The 18,421-nt window shown below is 45.7% G+C and overlaps 1 protein-coding gene across 2 annotated transcripts in view; it reads left to right on the top strand.

Annotated features, from left to right (window-relative positions):
• The first annotated feature begins 902 nt into the window (after positions 1-902).
• The window catches only part of LOC140360495 (glucocorticoid receptor-like), a 99,296-nt gene continuing 81,777 nt past the window's right edge, over positions 903-18,421 (top strand). The window contains exons 1-2 of one of the 2 annotated variants that reach the window (XM_072445709.1): positions 903-1,043; positions 2,394-3,475. In XM_072445709.1, coding sequence (XP_072301810.1) covers positions 2,403-3,475 — 1,073 coding nt within the window. In that variant the 5' untranslated portion in view covers positions 903-1,043; positions 2,394-2,402. The remainder of the gene's footprint in view (positions 1,044-2,393; positions 3,476-18,421) is intronic. The other variant, XM_072445710.1, reaches the window with a different exon arrangement.

The raw sequence follows: 18,421 nt of genomic DNA, 5'->3' as shown, positions 1-18,421 counted from the left end.
TTATATTTTTTATTACAATATCAAAACCGTCCTCTGTAATAACAGTGTCCTGTCCCATTTGGAGCCTCTCTCCCGCGGCCCGTGCATGTGGCGTGAAGACACGTTTTGACAGATTCCTCAGCAGTTTGATCGGGGGAAAAGGGGGCGTTCCCTCACAAGTGTCAAACTCAGCGCTGCGTAAAGCGCCGCATGGACACGCAAGGCACATCCGGAAACGTGGCCACTGAGCTTTCAAAATAAAACCAACGCGTTGAAAGTCGCCGCACGCCCCGCACGCGAATAAACCACCCAATCGCGGGGATGTCGAGACAGAAGCGAGAAGACGCGAACGCCATTCCACGCGGCACGGCATGAAGTCGACGGGTCATCGGTTGTCCCCACTTCGCGCGCGCCTTTTCGCCTCGCTCTCGCGCGTTACGTAACACGAGGTGAAAGTAACACCCGGAAGCGCAGGTGTCGCGCCGGTCGCCTTGACGCGTGCGCCGCGATAACGCCGCCCTGCCGTGCCCGTATCTGCCCGTAGAGTTGCGCCAGGCGTCTCCATTATATAACTTTAATGGACTCACGAGTTTAACGCCGCGGGAGCAGAGAGTGCGCGTCAGCTGTCGTCCGCCTCGTCTCACTCTGGATTTGTGTCGGCGATGCGGCGGGACACATAATACATGATCACTTCTTTACCCCCTGCTGGCGACGCGCGTGAAAAGTTGTCGACGTCTCTGCGCGGCGCGGGGCGGCTCTCGCGGACTTGTACATGTAGGTCAGCGGCGCGCCGTGTGTACTTTTTCTGCGCGGACACCGTCTTTCACCCCCCCCCCCCCCCCTCCACCACCTCCGTTTCCCCTCCCGCAGATCATGTTTTTCTTCTTCACGCGGATAAAGGCGCGCACGGATCCCGCTGGCATTTTTCACCACGCAGCGTCACGCGGCCAGGAGCACCTCTCGCGATCGGGTCTATTTCTAACAGCGAAATAAACCGTGAACCACTCCGGGACGGACAGATGACCTAACGCGGCGGAGCGGCACCTCGGCGTCGAACTAAACAGGTACGGGGCACGGTGCGGTCCAGACGGCGCAAAAAGTGTGTTCTACTCGTGCGTTTCGCGTGCGTGTCGCGGCTTCACGCGCGCGCGACGCTGCGCTCCACGCGCGCGCGGCCAGGATACTTGTGTGTAAGAGAAAGAATGTCACGTATTATAAGTTGAATAATGTGCGTGATCTGGTCGTTTGAGGCGTGTGTCCAGTGCAGTGGCTCGTCGCAGCCAACAGGTCGCACTAAAGCCGCGTGTGCGCAGCGGAAAAGTACCGCAAAAGTCCCAAAAGTATCTTCCACATACTTTTCCCCCCTCTTCAATTACATTTACATATACAGTAAATACATCCGAAACTGCCAAACAACAGCTAGACCACAATCCAAGTCGAGCGGACATCTATATGACTGTTATTATTATTATTATTATGTCATATTGCGATGGCTCTGCTTTACATTCGCCCATGATCTCGTTTTAAAGTGTATTTTATTGTATGCATCTGTACACAGCTCCTCGGTAAATGTCTCTGCATATAAACGGTCACTTGTGCGTGTGAAACCCTGTGAAATACGGTATATACGTTGTCTGCAGATCAAGATAATGCACGGTGCCTCTAACCGCGTCACGCCCACCGTCTGAAGTCAAAATACAAACACTGCAGGACACACGGGGCAGTATGTAACACCAGGCAACAGCATAATATAGTATTGCACCATATATGCAACAGATATGTCGTTTATCTCAAGAAACAAATCCATACGTTGCACATTCATATAGAGGTGAATAATGGGTCTATAAGCCGGTTAGTTTAATGTGCACACTTTTTTCCCCCCTTGCAAACAAGTAAAGACAGCTGCGACCGCTCCAAGCCCGGAGCCGTAATCTCCATGAAACAGATGTGTTTGCGCCGGGGCCACTGGCTGCACAGGACTGACACTGTGGCACTGCCTGGAACACCAGTTAAGCCCAGGCATGTCTCGCTCTGGTTGGCCCGGGTCCAAGCGGCTCATAGCGACGTTGCATGGGACCGAACGACACTGCACGCGGTTCAGAGCATCGACATTGATATTGTTATGATTTATGTGGTGGCGTTGTTGGCTTTTTTGCCCCCACAGGCCCCCCGTGTGCTGTGCTTCGGGCGAGATGTTAAAGTGAAGATGTCACGGGAGAAGACAGGGACAAGTTAGACCGCTCTGGAAATGAACTGAGCACAAAAGACAGAGATGTTGAATAAGTTGTGCTCGGAGGTCGGTTCGTTCAGGGCGTTGAGGCTGTTTTCTGACACCTGTTATTTTGAAAGATATCCTCACTCTGTTTGTGTTTCTCTCCCTTTGACTCGTCTTCCCTCTCCGTGTGCTCCGCTAGGATAAAGCGATGGATCATGGAGGACTAAAGCGCAACGGTAATCGAGACGGAGTGGGCAAAGAGTCAGGAGACACAGCTGGTTCACTGCTACATGCTAACATGCACCTGCCCAACAACAACACTGCCCCGCTGCAGATGTCCCAGTCCAGTGTGGCCTCCAATGGACGGGTCGATCCCAAAAACCAGGGGAACTTGGTGAGTCTTTTTGAGTCTCCGGACATTTGTTTCAACATGGAGGACAACCTGTCTGCCGTGAATCACAGCAGCTCCTCCACAAACATCATCAACACCACGGACACGTCTGTCCTGGGGAACCTGCCCATCCCAGACCTGTTTGGGTCCCACATCAAACCGGAGCAGGATTTTTCTCTGCACAAGGACCTTGGAGGTTATGACACACACCCTGGCTCATGTGATCTGGATAGCAGCAACGTCAGGCTGATGGAGAGTGAGATTTGGCAGGATCTGGACCTTCCTGGCACTCTGCCTGAGATCAGTGCTTTTGATTGGGATTCAGAGGTGGCCCACTTGGATAACATCCTCCACGACAACGACAGCAGCGAGGGAGTCTCCATGCGGCGCATGTCAAAGGAAACCAAGCCCCTTATCCGTAATGGAGGGCACTGTTCCAGTGTGAATGGGACAGACCCCCACCATGGTGCCATGCACCATCACCAGGCACAGGACGCAACGCTGCTGCTCCACCAGCCCCAGCAGCACCAGCCCCCCTCGCTCCTCCCCACCGTCAAGATCAAGGTGGAAAAGGAAGACGACTTCCTCCAATCGCCTGGAGTCAAGCTGGAGAAGCCGGACGGCGCTTCTTACTGTGTTACCCATTGTCTCCAGAGCAGCTCTCTGCACGGGGGCCCCATGCCCTCCTCGATTGGGTACCACTACAGCCCCGCCCTGTCCCCCACTGTGAACCTGCCCGACCAGAAGCCTTTTGCCATGTACCCCACCCTGCCCTCGGTGGAGGAGGGCTGGGCACGAGGCAGGTATGGAGAGGGGTCCGGGATGCAGAGGAGCGATAACGGACTCCCCTCCACCCCCTCGTTGGCCCCGTACCCGCTGAACTTCCCCGGGTAAGTCACTCCTGTTTACTTTAATTAACACGTTGTTTGCTTTGAGTTTGTTCCGCGCGTCTCGATAAATGTGCAAACTTTGGCCTTGGAACATGTTCATCTCAAAATATGGTTAAAGTGGCACCACCAATGTGTAATAATGAGATATTTGAGTCTTTCGGTTCATAATTGTCTGGTTATGATAAGCGACCGGACTATTACGTTCACGTTTGTAGTGACATAATACTCAGCAGAAATAAGGGAAACATGGACTAAATCAGCTTTTAGAATAGAGGGTGTGTTATTGTCTGCTGGAGGCTTAGAAACTTATTTAAATAGGCATGTGAATAAAGGGACAGATGCAACATGGTGTGGTTCAGTGTTTGTAGCCCCGAGGCAATGATTGAAGTAATAGGTGAGTTGCCAGGTTACAAGAAGACAGTTCGTTGCCCAGAGAAGTGTTTTTATGAATGTTGCAGAATTAATTTTAGATTTATTGCACAATATGGGTTTAAGTATCGCAGTCTTTCAACCGTCGAAACCCCCGCGCTGTGCTCTTATGGGATATAACACGTTTACGTAATATGTGGTGTAAATATGTGGTCCCAGAGGAAGTGACTCATTATGACAAAACAAAGGTCAAACCGTAATTGTGCTTTTGGTCGTATCGTTTGAATGGAAACGGTTACAAAAAAATGCTAGTAAAAAAGTGTTGTTTGTTGATGATGACTAAGCATGTCACACAAGGGCTGTCAATTTACTGTAGAAGTGCATCTTATATATATATACAGCAGAATATTCCATGTCTCACTCGGCAGTTTGAGCAAGAATCTTTATTTCAGTTGCATCAGTCTGCGCTCCGTTTGCCTATTGTGCTCAGCCAGGCGCAGAAAAAGTACAAAAACCACAGATATGAAATGTACAAACCGTCGCGTTGTTACCTGCAATGAAGTCATTTACCGTGGACGACATGCATACGTACATATATAAGCGGTGTTATTACGGGTAGAGATCATTTCCTGCTGTTTTCGTGCCATGTATCTCTGTCGGACACAGGGACACACGCCCTAAAACACAGTCGATCGACACGTTGCACATTCTGTAACATAAAAAACGCATCTGGCGGCGACGCTCTCTGAATACCTGAATATATGACTCCCGACCCTCCGCATGTTTATCGACTCCATCTCCTATTGTAGCGCTAACTACAATAGCACGATGTGAGATCTCTTACCTGAGAGCGGTCGTTCTTTCCACCTTGTGAACGCACCACGTAACTATCGTTCACGCTTTAGTCGCTTGATAGAACTCGGAAACACGGAATGCGGGCGGGGTCTGGTTCGGGCCCGGGACATGCGGGGAGTGGCGCGGGTCCGGGTCGGGTTCGGACATTATTATCTACTTTGTGTGTGGGGCTGATCAGTGCAGATTGAAAACACAGGATATGAATAATATGAACATTTCAACCAACACAAAACATACATTTCAGAACATCTTTGTAACATTATAATTCACAGGGGGCAATGTCTTTTTCCGTGAAACATTGATTTTGTTGTTTACAGAGGTCGTTCTGCAGCGTTGCTAATTACAACCGCTAATTACTTTTTGCTCAGTTTCTTGGGTTGGTTCCTTTCGTTGGACTTTGGTAAACCTGCTGTCACAATAGAAAATTATATTAAAGGTGGTATGGACGATTTTTTTCAGCAAATTTTGTATCATATTTCCTCGTGGCGTGGATAAATCATTTGTCCTGCCACGTATCAATCATAAAACGCACCTATCGCTCACCTGCAGCCGCGTCAGGCTCGTCCCCACGTTTCCGCGTGCCTAAGCGCATGGATCTATCATAATATAGTTCCCTCAGTGTACGGGGCAAAATGAAGAGGACGTCTACCCATTGTGTGAAAAACTCAACATTGTCTGATTAGTTTCACACTCATGGTTTATATTCTCCTCGAGACGCCATGAAAGTGCATTACAGATATTGTGTATTTTTCACAATTGGCCAGCAGGGGCGCAATGAAGGCCTTCACTTCCTCTTCCTCTTTTATTTTGATGGAACATTTCCTCTCGTGCCGTGGTCTTAGCATTAGCGTTAGCATCAGCGTTAGCATCAGCGTTAGCATCAGCGTTAGCATCAGCGTTAAGATAAGATATTCCTTTATTGTCCCACATGGGGAAATTTCATTGGTGCAACGCAGGTAGATACAGAGGTAGATACAGAAGAACAGAACACTTATAGGAAGTCTGAAAAACACTTTCAGTAGAAGATCTCCTATAAATAAATAAAAACTCCCATAGACAAATAAATACATAAATACCATTGCATGTGATCACGACAGTAATTGCACATGAATATGTGTCATGACAGCACATAGATTGCACATGAATTTCACAGTAATTGCACATGAATTCCACATGAATTGCACATGAATTCCAACAGCAATTGCACATGAATTCCAACAGCAATTGCACATATGACAGAATTGCACATCAGTATTAGGTTAGGTCAGTATTGCGAGTGTTCAGTACTAACAGTTTTTGTTATAAAGTCTGACAGCAGCAGGAAGGAAAGACCTACGGAACCTTTCCTTCACACATCGAGGGTGGATCAGTCTCTCACTGAAGCTGCTCTCCAGAGCGGAGAGAGTGTCCTGCAGGGGGTGACACTCATGGTCCAGCATAGATGTGAATCTAGCCAGGACCCTCCTGTCCCCCACCTCCTGCACCGAGTCCAGAGCACAGCCCAGGACGGAGCTGGACTTCTTGATGACTCTGTCCAGCTTCCTCCTCTCCCTCTCTGTGATGCTGCTGCTCCAGCAGGCCACACCATACAGGAGGGCTGATGCCACCACAGAGTCGTAGAAGGTCTTCAGGAGTGGCCCTGTCACTCCAAAAGACCTGACTCTCCTCAGGAGGTAGAGCCGACTCTGGCTCTTCCTGTACAGTGCGTCTGTGTTATGAGTCCAGTCCAGTTTGTGGTTCAGATGAACACCCAGGTACTTGTATGAGTCCACTCTCTCAATGTCCCGTCCCTGGATGTTCACTGGTGAGGGGGCAGTGGGGTGGCGTCTGCGGAAATCCACCACCATCTCCTTGGTCTTCCCCGCGTTGATGAGGAGGTGGTTCCGCTGACACCAGTCCACAAAGTCCTGCGCCAGTCCTCTGTACTCCGGGTCATCGTCGTCCGTGATGAGTCCGACGATGGCAGAGTCGTCAGAGAACTTCTGCAGGACACAGCTGTCCGTGTCATGTCTGAAGTCTGCAGTGTAAAGGGTGAAGAGAAAGGGCGCGAGGACAGTGCCCTGGGGCGCCCCCACACTGCAGGTCCGAGTGTCAGACACACAGTTCCGGGCTCTCACAAACTGGGGTCGGTCTGTGAGGTAGTCCAGGATCCACTCTGCCAGGTCATACTCCACACCAGCCGTCTCCAGCTTGTCCCTCAGGAGCAGCGGCTGGATGGTGTTGAAGGCACTGGAGAGATCAAAGAACAGGATCCTCACAGAGCTGCCAGGCTTTTCCAGGTGAGAGAGAGAGCGGTGCAGCAGGGAGATGACGGCGTCCTCCACTCCGATGCCAGACCGATATGCAAACTGCAGCGGGTCCATGGCTGAGCTCACGGTGGAGCGGAGGTGGTCCAGGACTAGCCGCTCCAGTGTCTTCATCAGGTGGGACGTGAGAGCCACTGGCCTGAAGCTGTTGAGGTCTTTGGGGCGCGGTGTCTTAGGCACAGGTACCAGACAGGAGGTCTTCCAGACCTGTGGTACCACCCTCAGCTTCAGGCTCATGTTGAAGACATGCTCCATAACTCCACACAGTTCATCTGCGCAGGACTTAAGGAGCCTGGGGCTGATGCCATCAGGTCCTGCTGCCTTCCTCACTTTAATCCTCTTCAGCTCACTCCTCACCTGTGCTGCTGTGACAGTCAGTGGTTGGCAGGGGGACCGTGTGCTGGGGGGATGGGTGAGTCCAGGCGAAGTGGGGAGCTGATGGTCCGGGGCAGATAAGCGAAGAGGAACAGATGCAGGGCATTGTCCAGCTGTGGAAGAGGGAGCATGCAGCTGTGCAGGGGGAGGGGCGGGTGACCGATCAAACCTCAAGAAGTGAGCATTTAAATCAATCACCCACTGTAGATCCCCCTCTGTCTGGGCAGGGGGGATTTTGAAGCCCGAGATGGTTTTCAGGCTCCTCCACACTCCCTGAATGTTCTTTTGCTGCAGCTGCTCCTCCATCCTCCTCTTGTAGCCGGCCTCAGCCTGCCTGATCTTCCTCCTCAGCTCCTTCTGCACAGTCCTCAGCTCCTCCTTGTTCCCTGACCTGAAGGCTCTCTTCTTCTCCTTCAGCAGAGCCTTCAGTTCACGGTTAATCCATGGCTTGTTGTTTGGAAAACACCACACCGTCCGGGAGGGAACAATGTTCTCAAAACAGAAGTTGATGTAGTCCGTGATGCACTCTGTGATGGTGTTGATGTCCTCCCCATGTGGGTCATAAAGCTCAGTCCAGACAGTGGTGCTGAAGCAGTCCCTCAGAGCCTCCTCGCTCTCAGCAGACCACATCCTCACCTCACGGGACACCACAGGCTGCCTGCGTACGATGGGTTCATACACAGGCCTCAGATGTACAAGGTTGTGGTCCGAGCTGCCCAGGGGAGGGAGGGGGGAAGAGGAATAAGCCTCCTTGGTGTTGGCAAAAAACAAGTCCAATGTTCTATTCTCTCTGGTGGGGCAGGTAACATACTGGGTGTATGTTGGTAGGACAGAAGAGGGAGAAGCGTGGTTAAAGTCACCAGAGATGAGGAAGAGAGCCTGTGGATGCTGTGTTTGCAGCCTACAAGTGCAGGAGAGCAGTGCTTCACAAGCATTTTCAGCATTGGCAGACAGGGCCACATAGACTGCGATCAAAATCACATGTGAGAACTCCCGGGGCAGATAGTCGATAGCCAATAGTTCAATGTCCTTGTTACATAGCTGCTCCTTCACTGTGCAGTGTTCGGGTTTGGACCAGCTCGTGTTCACATACACCGCCAGACCGCCTCCTCTTTTCTTCAAGCATTCTCTCGTTCTGTCCGCCCGCAGCAGATGAAAATTGTCCAAACCTACAATAGAGTCTGGCATTTCTGCTGTTAACCAGGTCTATGTGAAAATCAAGACGCTGCTGTCCCTATAAATCCTCTGGGACCGCATGAGGCTCGCTATTTCCGTCATTTTATTTTGAAGGGACCTCACGTTACCCATGACTACGGCGGGAACCGACTTCCTGTTTGTCCCTCTCTTCTCTCGGAGTTTACGTCCAGCCCGTCTGCCTCGTTGCGTTTTCCTTAGGATGTCCGCCGGGATAACGTGACGATCTCCGGGTAAGACGACTGTTCTCCGCAGTTTCATGAGTTCCTCCTTTGTGTAAACGCGGTACGGCGCCGGGCGGGGGGCGGGGCCGGAGCCGGGGGACTCAGAGCCAAGACACATCGCAACGACACGACGAAAACACTCAATCCAGCCGAATAAAGTCAAAACAAGTTAATTTAAAGCAATTCCAGTGCGTGTCCCGATCGTTCGTGAAGTTCCTCTTTCATATAAACGTGTATATAAACGTGTACCGACGACACGCCGTACTTTAGCGCGGCCGGAGGGCGCGGGGGGGGCTGGTGGGCTCACTCGGAGCTAGCTCACGTCACAACAACACAACGAACGCAACGAAAGACGCTCAAATCCAGCCGAAAAAAGTCAAAAACAGTTGAATTAAAAAACTATTCCAGCGCGTGTCCCTATCGTACAGTAAAATAGAAAAAATATACTAATTATATTTACAAAATATAGGAGATAAAGCACAATAAGTGTGAGAAAGATGAGAGAGCGTTTACACCGGGCTGCCAGCTGTACCAGCGCCTTATGACGTATATAAAAATTACGTTTATTTTTACAAAGCATGTGAGACGAGTGCTGTTGTGCGTGTAGTTGTAGATGTATCACAATGGTTGGTTATTTACTTCAACTTGAAAGTCTGCGTTTACTATTTTACACTCTCCCCACGATAGAATCAGAATCAGAAAAATCAGACGCTAATCGGTCGTTAAACTAGCATCGAAACGAGACGCTCATTTTAGCATGTGTCGATGCTGAAAGAAGTGACATAAACAGGATCATCATTTGACCTTTCCCGAATGTTATGTCTAATTGCAAACATGAGAAAGGCTTTGGTTTATAATGCCGTTGGAGGACACGTTCAGCCTTTACAGCGATATACTGTACATCCGCTATACGTCAGTGCGCGCCGTTAATCCCCCTCCTGCTGACTTTTGCTGCTCGCTGACCAAAACAATTCCTCTCGACCGCGCAACAAGTGGACCCCAAACTGACAGGCGGCGACCGAGCACATAATTGGACAGGCTCGTTATGTGGCCACTTCACTTCAGAGGTGGACGTCGCCCGTTGTGCAGAGCCATAAATAGAGCCGCAGTCGCTCGTAGGAAGAGGATCGAGCTTGTTATGTTTGGCAGCGAGTCCGTCAGGAAGCAGGAAGTGCCGAGTCTAGATGCTCCCGGGCCCGCAGTGCTGTCCGGCGCGCTTGGGATTCATGAGTCCCTCACATGCATTGTTTCTCCAAATGGGTGAAATATTATAGGCAGAGTAGACATCTTTTATATAGTATTATGTGTGTTTGTGTGAGATTTGGTCCATTGCCATTAAGATCCTGATTTTGCGCATTGCCGTTCTTTGCAAAACGCTTTGGTCTGCCAGTTTAGAAGACCATTTAAACCCTTTGGCTGTGAATGTGCCAAATATTATCTAATAGATAATATAGAAACACTATTGTCTAAAGTATACTTCATTTGGAAATACTGTCATTGTCCAGATTTGAAAATGGGGGCCCGTAACGTTACAGTGCAGTGTTGTTTTTTGGAAAGACCAACTGGAGCTACTGGTTTTATAGTGCAACCAGCTCTATTGAAACACACGTAATGCACTCAGAATGTCATATTGTGAAGTATTTTTATAGCCCATACGAAATACTTAAAGGAGAGGCATGGATAAACATTTGTGAGCGTTTAGACAATTGCCGGTACATTGGTTTGCCCACATCGTTATCTTAATCAGGCTTGAGTGCACAGAAAAGATTTCAGTTTTCACCCACCCCCTATCTCCGCCCACAGCCCTGTACTTCTGATTATTAAAAAAAAAAGGAATGTGGGTCAAATACAAACATGTTGCATAGCCATTAAAAAAAACTTCTGCTTAATCTGGTCAAATGCTATTACTAAATGTTGTTACTAAGCCAATCAATCAATCAATCAATCAATCAGTTATCTGTCCTTTTCCGCTGTATCTACCTGCGTTGCAACAATGAAATTGGACAATAAAGGAATATCTTATCTTATCTTAATCAATCAATATTGCGTTTACAATGAACACAATGTAAAATAATGTTATGTTATATTGTGTTATTTTTTATTTCTCTTTAATTAAATACCAGAAATAAAAAAGAAAATATGTTTTGTCACTAATTGTATTACAATAGTACAAAATATTGGTTCCATATATAATTTTTTATTTTTTTAAATCCAATATGAAATTAACCATCATAAAATGTTGCCTTTTCAACTTTCTGACTGTTCAGTAGCTGCTGTCTCAAACACTATTATTATTGAAAATATTCTGCCCTGTGCATGATTTGTCAGTCACTTTAACATGTCGGGGCACATTTTTGGGCTGAGGATCATGACATTTTTCTTTTATTATCAGCGTGTTGGGTTTGTTTTTACGTGCTGAGAATGAGAGGCCTGGGCTCCGTGGATGATACTGTACAAACTGTACTTCAAAGTCTTCATGAATCCTGTGACCCGCTGTCCCTGCTCTGCCGTACACACCGTAAATCAACGGAATACGTGTTATTATACTCTCTTCAGAGACTTGCAATACGCGAGCGTTTAGTGTCACAGTGTCGTCCCACGCCCAAACAGTTTGTGTGGATTCTGTGTTTTCCCCGACGAGCGTTACGATTAGATTGCGATTGCTGATTGGCTGGGCAACCTGTCAGTCACGCCCACCTGAACCCGCTGACACGAGAACAGTGACCAGTCTGATCTGCGTAAAGAGGTCATTTATGACTTTCCAGACAAAGCTCGATCCGTCCGTCCGTAACAGAGCACATGGTTAATAAAACTATTCCATTGAGTTATGGCCATTGTCGGCGAACACGATTCACAAATCAATATATATATTATTATCTGTGTGATTGACAGCCATACCTGCTGCTCCAATGCCCGATCTCGTCAGCTCCCGGAAGCTAAGCAGCGCAGCGCCTGGTTAGTACACCGAGGGCCACAGGGGGGCGCTAGAGGAAATGTCCTTGTGTCCTTAGGCAAGACACTTCCCCCACAATGCCTAGTGAAGCGCTTTGAGTGCGTTGAAGGTGGATGCGCTATATAAACACTGTAATAACTCATAACTCCTGCTAACTCAGATATATTGATTTAGTCAGAGTTTGCTTTGGATTGACAGATTTTACTGCGATTTACTGCGATTTACTGCGATTTATGGCAGTTGAAGACATCCTTGGTTGAATTGTGATTTGTAAACGTTGTGGGAGTAGTAAATGACACAGAAATTGCACCTTTTATCATGTTATAACACAAGTACGGATGTCATAAAATCGCATTTTAGAGTTAATATTATTGTGAGGAGCATTGCAATTTCATAATTATTCACATTTACTGACACCAGGACCGACAACAGACAACGACATTCAAATGGTCTAAAAGATCCAGTCCGACCAAACATTCTGAATAATTAATTAAAGGTAATGTGAGATAAAGAGCCAGATAAATACATTCAAATTTCCTTTTTTTTAAAGTATAGATTGAATTGAAATAAATTAACTAACCTTCTTAAATAGTCACCATTTAATATGTATTGTTTTTAAGACTATACTGTGTCCTGAATAATCACAAATCATTAACTGAATAACCTTGACATTCCAAGACACAAGCAAATAATTAGATTTTAATTCAATTGCCCCAGTATGCTCTTCTAGGTATTTTTCTTTTACTTTCTGGAGATCTACATATCTGCAAAGTGAAACCCTTCCTGTTTCAAAGCAGGATCAGGACAAATCTGATGTATTTCTACACTGATGTTCAAACTATCAAGTGCAGTGGCGTTTTCCCTCATTCCCCTCTCGATACGTCTTGGCTTGTTTAGTGCCTTACTGAATCAAGTCGCTGGTATTTCCTGCCGGCTCAGCTCCAGTCCGCCTCTGCGCGGGACACGCTCTCTACTGTACCTCCCTCCTCGCCCTCTCTGCTCGTCCACCCAAAAGTGGGTCAGCGCGTCTCCGCCTCACAGCGCTCTTCACTGATGCGATCATCTTTAATCTACTCAGGCCAACAGGGAATGTCCTTAATCTGTTCAAGAATCCACACTGTCCACAAGGGCCTGCTGCGCTCAACGTCTTCTTTGTGCGCGGCGTTGCTTTGGCACGTAACTGTTCCGCCCTGTCATCCCGCCGGGTTAAATGGGTCACGGAACCTTCGACCTTTTGAAGTGCGAACAGGCTGAACTCTAGCGCCAACGTTTCTTTATTTGTTTATGGTCTTGCAGTCCACATGAGGTCGGACCTACTGCAACTGCACTTTCGACGTATAGAAAAGAAAGATTTTACGTCACCATTTGCACACTGAACTTTACGGGTCTGCAAGGAAAATGTCTTTATATGTGTATATATTAAAATCGATTCGATGTTGTCTTAATAGAACAAATAAAAGTCTGCGCCAATACACAATCAAGACTTTTAATCATTAACATTTAACAAGAACAAAAGTCTGAAACTACGTGCTTTTATTGATAGAGAGCAGGGGCTAGTCAACATCAGGCCCCGGGGCAAAATCAGGCCCTCCAAGTGATTTAACATAGGCCATGATTCATCTTTGAACTATAAAACAAAATAAAAACATTATTTACTGGTTTAATTCTAGGTTATCACTAGTTTAGACCTGGTTTAGTCCTTGTTTAATTCTGCTTCAGACCTGTTTTGATTCTGGGTTAGTCCTGGTTCAGACCTGGCTGGTTTTAGTCTAGTCTTAGTTTAATTCTGGTTCAGTACTGGAGGTGCAATTTCGAAAAAGCTGCTGGTAAATCATTTTGTTTATCTCTAGCACAAATCTTATTAACTTATTTAAACTGCTAAATGTAAACTTCATCGCTCAGCCCTGATTAAAACAATATATACCATACATTTCAGCTGTAATAATTGCTTAGTAGTAAAACATGCTCATGCAAATAAATGATGATACTCCACAATTTACAGAGAAGAAATAAGAACAGCAGCAGTAAAAAAAGGCTAAAAATAAATAAGGATACTGAAATTAAACTTTCAACCCAAGTCTTTACACTTTTACACTTGAAATTGGCACTTTTAAAATGTATTGTTATCACGAGTATTAAATGTCTAAATTGCTTGAGACGTTTGAAAGTGTAAAGGCTAAACTTTGTACGCTTTTGACATGAAGCAGATTTGTTATGAACGGTAGAAAAGCGTGCGTAAAATAAAACGATGACCCATGCGGTTTCTTTCACGTGTTTCATTGAGGGCTTTAAACACACTTTAGTTGTTTCCAGGCGTCTGTTTTTGACTCGAAACACAAACCGATGCGTTGTAGTTGTAGTCACTCTTCAAGGACAAGAGCCCGTCGCACAAAAACACAACTCTAACTTTCGATCGAGAAACCATTCAAAACATCTGGTATAATCTTATGTAAAATGGTGTAGAGTGATATTTCTGCCCGTCCGTGTTCATTTTCTGGCCCTTTCACCTCGTGCGCAGCTCATTCCTGACGCATTGTTAAATATGGCCTGGATACGGTCGCCCGGCGAGGCCCCTGCTGTTGTGATTTTGGGCGTTATAGAAATAAATTAAATGGAATTGAAAAATATCGATACACTGACAACCACAAGAGGGCGCTCTAGGCTCTAAGCGACGCAGAAGAAGAATCTGCACTTCCTCTGGAGTTTGTGGAGTTGTTTAGAAGTGACACAGAGGAAGAAGAATTCAGTGGATTTAGTGATTTGGGGTAAAACTGATGCTTTGGTAAACTTGTTAGCATGTTCTTTATGCTATAGTTATCTGAATAACTGTTCATATGTTACGTTAACATACCAGACACTTACCACAGTTCTGTCTGTGCCTCATGTAGCTGAAGGTGTTAGCGTTAGCATACGTCATGTAGCTGAAGATGTTAGCGTTAGCATACGTCATGTAGCTGAAGATGTTAGCGTTAGCATACGTACACCTATTCACCATGTTCTCATCTGTTATTATCTTAAAGGCGGTATGGACGATTTTTCGGCGATTTGAGAACGCAGGCGGAAGTGCGCATGCCACTCCCCCGTGCGGACTGATACAACACACACGTGCGTTTGTTTATTAGCGCAACGGAGCACATCGCATCGCTCGTCTCCCGTAGATTTCTGTCCACCTCTGCGTCAGCTCAAACAGTCTTTCTCATTTTGCCCCGTACACTGAGGGAACTATATTATGATAGATCCATGCGCTTAGGCACGCGGAAACGTGGGGACGATCCGCACGCGGCTGCAGGTGAGCGATAGGTGCGTCTTATTATTGATACGTGGCAGGACAAATGATTTATCCACGCCATGAGGAAATATGATAAAAAATTGCTGAAAAAAATCGTCCATACCATCTTTAAATTGCATTTCAAGATGAAATTGGTTTTGGATTTGATCAAATACATTTCCCCCAAAAATGCGACTTATACTCCAGTGCAACTTATATGTTTCTTTCTTCTCTATTATGCTTTTTTAGTTGGTGCGACTTATACTCCGGTAATATATTTCGCATTTCTCTTGATTTTTATTTTTTATTTTTCTCTTTTTATTTCAATCTTAACCTACATCAGCCCAACTCGTTCCCCGGTCGACACAGCACTTTAGGTCAGCAGAGGACCAGAGGCTGTTATGCCATAGACGTGTCAATGATTTACCCGGTGGAGGTTACTGTACACGGACAAACACAACACGCAGTACAAGCCAGAGCAGAGACGCAGAGAGGTCACGGACAAGGATTAAAAGTCTAAATTAATCAGAACAAATACACTTATGTGGCGGCTTTTGTTCGGGGTCGATTTGCAGGAACCAAAGAGGGGAACGCATTTACGGTCGCGCAATTCGATTCGAATACACGACGGCGCTGTAGTTCTGCGGAAATTTACAGCGGCGATAAAGAAAGTCAACGAACCAGTAGAAACCTGTTCCGAGTGTCGTAGTTCATTTGTGATCAGCTTGAAACGACGACGACTGCCCCGCCCACGCTGCTGCTGCTGCTTCCACAACCTACTTATTCTAGTACTACTTCTGCCACTTGTGTTCTTTTTTCAAACGTTCTCTTGACTTTCCTTTACATTCTCTTTCACTTTTCAACTTTTCACCCCTGAGAGCTTTCATTTGTGACATGTAGGTGCAAATGAATCACCAAGGTTCCACACCAAAGCGGTTGGAATTAATCATTTTGAATAGTCTGTCTGATTAGCCGTTCCATTAGCTGTTAAAGTAGCGCCGCGGCAGCCCTGAGCACAATCGTCAAATATAATTTAGTCGAGTCAATTAAGCTGCGTCTCTTCTGCTTTCAGGGGTGGAAACAAACATCCAAACAAAAGTGACTTCAAATAGAAAGCTTTGTTTTCCACGGCTTGTTTAATTTATGTATTTATTCATAACCTTTCATTTAATGCAGCACAGTTATTATGAAAATCACAAATATAAAATGACCAATGAAACATTTTTTGAGTTGATAAAAGGCAAGTTTTTGATGGAAAGTTGCTGCTAATCTTGTTATTTAGTCCTTTACGTGTTCTTCAGTGTTTGTGATCCTGGTTCAGCAGTTGATATTTCAGTCTGCATCTGCTTGAACCTTAAATCCCAAAATGAATCACAAGCACAAGACCGGAAACAATTGCGGTCAAATTAATTTTCAACATTGCTAAACCCTTTTCTAAAGAACATTATCTACCTTGGCATTTTTCTTCAGAATTATCTTTTATTCCCAACTTAATGGAAGATTAAAGCTGCAATTACTTAGAAATCTGTTCTGAATCTTGATTTTGCAAATGAAACTTCACTTTGAAGTGGTTAGATGACACATTTCCACCTTTATTTTGTTGAATGATTTAAGTGTGTCAGAGTAAATTGTCTGTGGTTTCAATGGCACGTCGCATGTTGATGACATCACAGGGGGATTCTGCTGATTTTAAAACTCAGCTCTTCTTCGTGTAATTTCAAACGTTTATTTATCAAAATGTATTCAGAAAGTGCAACTTTACGGCTGTAAAATGATGATAAATGTTTCCCACAGGTTCTATACATCCAAACTAAGTCAAAGGTAAGAACCTGTCATAAAGACTTTAAATCTGTCTTGCGTTTCGTTACAAGTACAAACTGTAGTATTCGGTTTATTGAATTGACCTATACAATACTATACGATACATACAGTAGCCGTTTGCTTCTGGCGCCTTTATTTGTGTTGTTGTGGGTCAGAGTCGTTAATAACAAGCTTCCAGTGTCTGAGCTGCGTCTATATCCAGAAAAGTGCTAATCCCTTGTGCTATTTATATGTATACAGATGAAGTATTGTTGTCCCTTTCTGCGCCAGATCGTTTGTCTTCCCGTGACTCTCCAAACCGTAATCGCGCGTCGATCGCTAATTTAAATTTTTTAAGTGATTATTACGAAATGCACCGAAAAAACACCAAGCTCAATTCCATTTATGTCTCTGGGTAGATTATACCGATAAAGATATTCAGACGAGATAGTGTCAGTTACAAGAAATGTGTTAGAACATGTCTTTAAACGTGTTAATTGAGGTTTGATTATCAGAAAAAAATAATTGATGTGCAAAGATATTCCCTTATTTGATGTAATGTACAATATTCAAGTTTTGCATATCTTCTAAACAACATTCATGATATTATCTCAATTTTGATGTACAACCCTCCTCTAACCACTTCAGTCTAGAGCAGAACTAAACCAGGACTAGAGCAGAACTAAACCAGGACTAAACCAGGACTAGAGCAGAACTAAACCAAGACTAAACCAGGACTAGAGCAGAACTAAACCAGGACTAGAGCAGAACTAAACCAGGACTAAACCAGGACTAGAGCAGAACTAAACCAGGACTAGAGCAGAACTAAACCAGGACTAGAGCAGAACTAAACCAGGACTAGAGCAGAACTAAACCAGGACTAGAGCAGAACTAAACCAGGACTAAACCAGGACTAGAGCAGAACTAAACCAGGACTAGAGCAGAACTAAACCAGGACTAAACCAGGACTAGAGCAGAACTAAACCAGGACTAGAGCAGAACTAAACCAGGACTAGAGCAGAACTAAACCAGGACTAGAGCAGAACTAAACCAGGACTAAACCAGGACTAGAGCAGAACTAAACCAGGACTAGAGCAGAACTAAACCAGGACTAGAGCAGAACTAAACCAGGACTAGAGCAGAACTAAACCAGGACTAGAGCAGGGCCAAACCGGGCGTACGTCAGCGCTAAACCGGGATAAACCAGGATCATTGTTAGAGCTGCAACGTGCTGTATGTCACAATCATTTCAGCTTTCAAATGTCAACGCTCCTGGACGTCTTTATAATGTGCACTTCAAAGACAACTTGCAAATCTAATCTCTACCGAAATGCCTGTCAGAAAATTGTTCAACCATTTTGTGCCTACTGCAGTCGGTTGAAACGCTTCTAAACGGCGACACATTTACTTCTATTCTATTCTATTCTATTCTATTCTATTCTATCTACAATTTTCACTGCGGCGACAATCGTCAGTGGAAAACAGTCTGTTCTTTTTTTATTTGAACCCTTGAAAAATTATATCTTATTCAAAGATTAACGCGTTTCACAAGCAAGGACCACAACCTCGAGGTTTGGATGCAGAGTGTTTATAACACCCAAA

Source organism: Eucyclogobius newberryi, unplaced genomic scaffold, assembly GCF_026437365.1.
Source record: "Eucyclogobius newberryi isolate DKJ021-1_F unplaced genomic scaffold, fEucNew1.0.hap1 SCAF_15, whole genome shotgun sequence".
NCBI lineage: Eukaryota > Metazoa > Chordata > Actinopteri > Gobiiformes > Gobiidae > Eucyclogobius > Eucyclogobius newberryi.
This window is presented reverse-complemented; position numbering and strand designations above follow the sequence as displayed.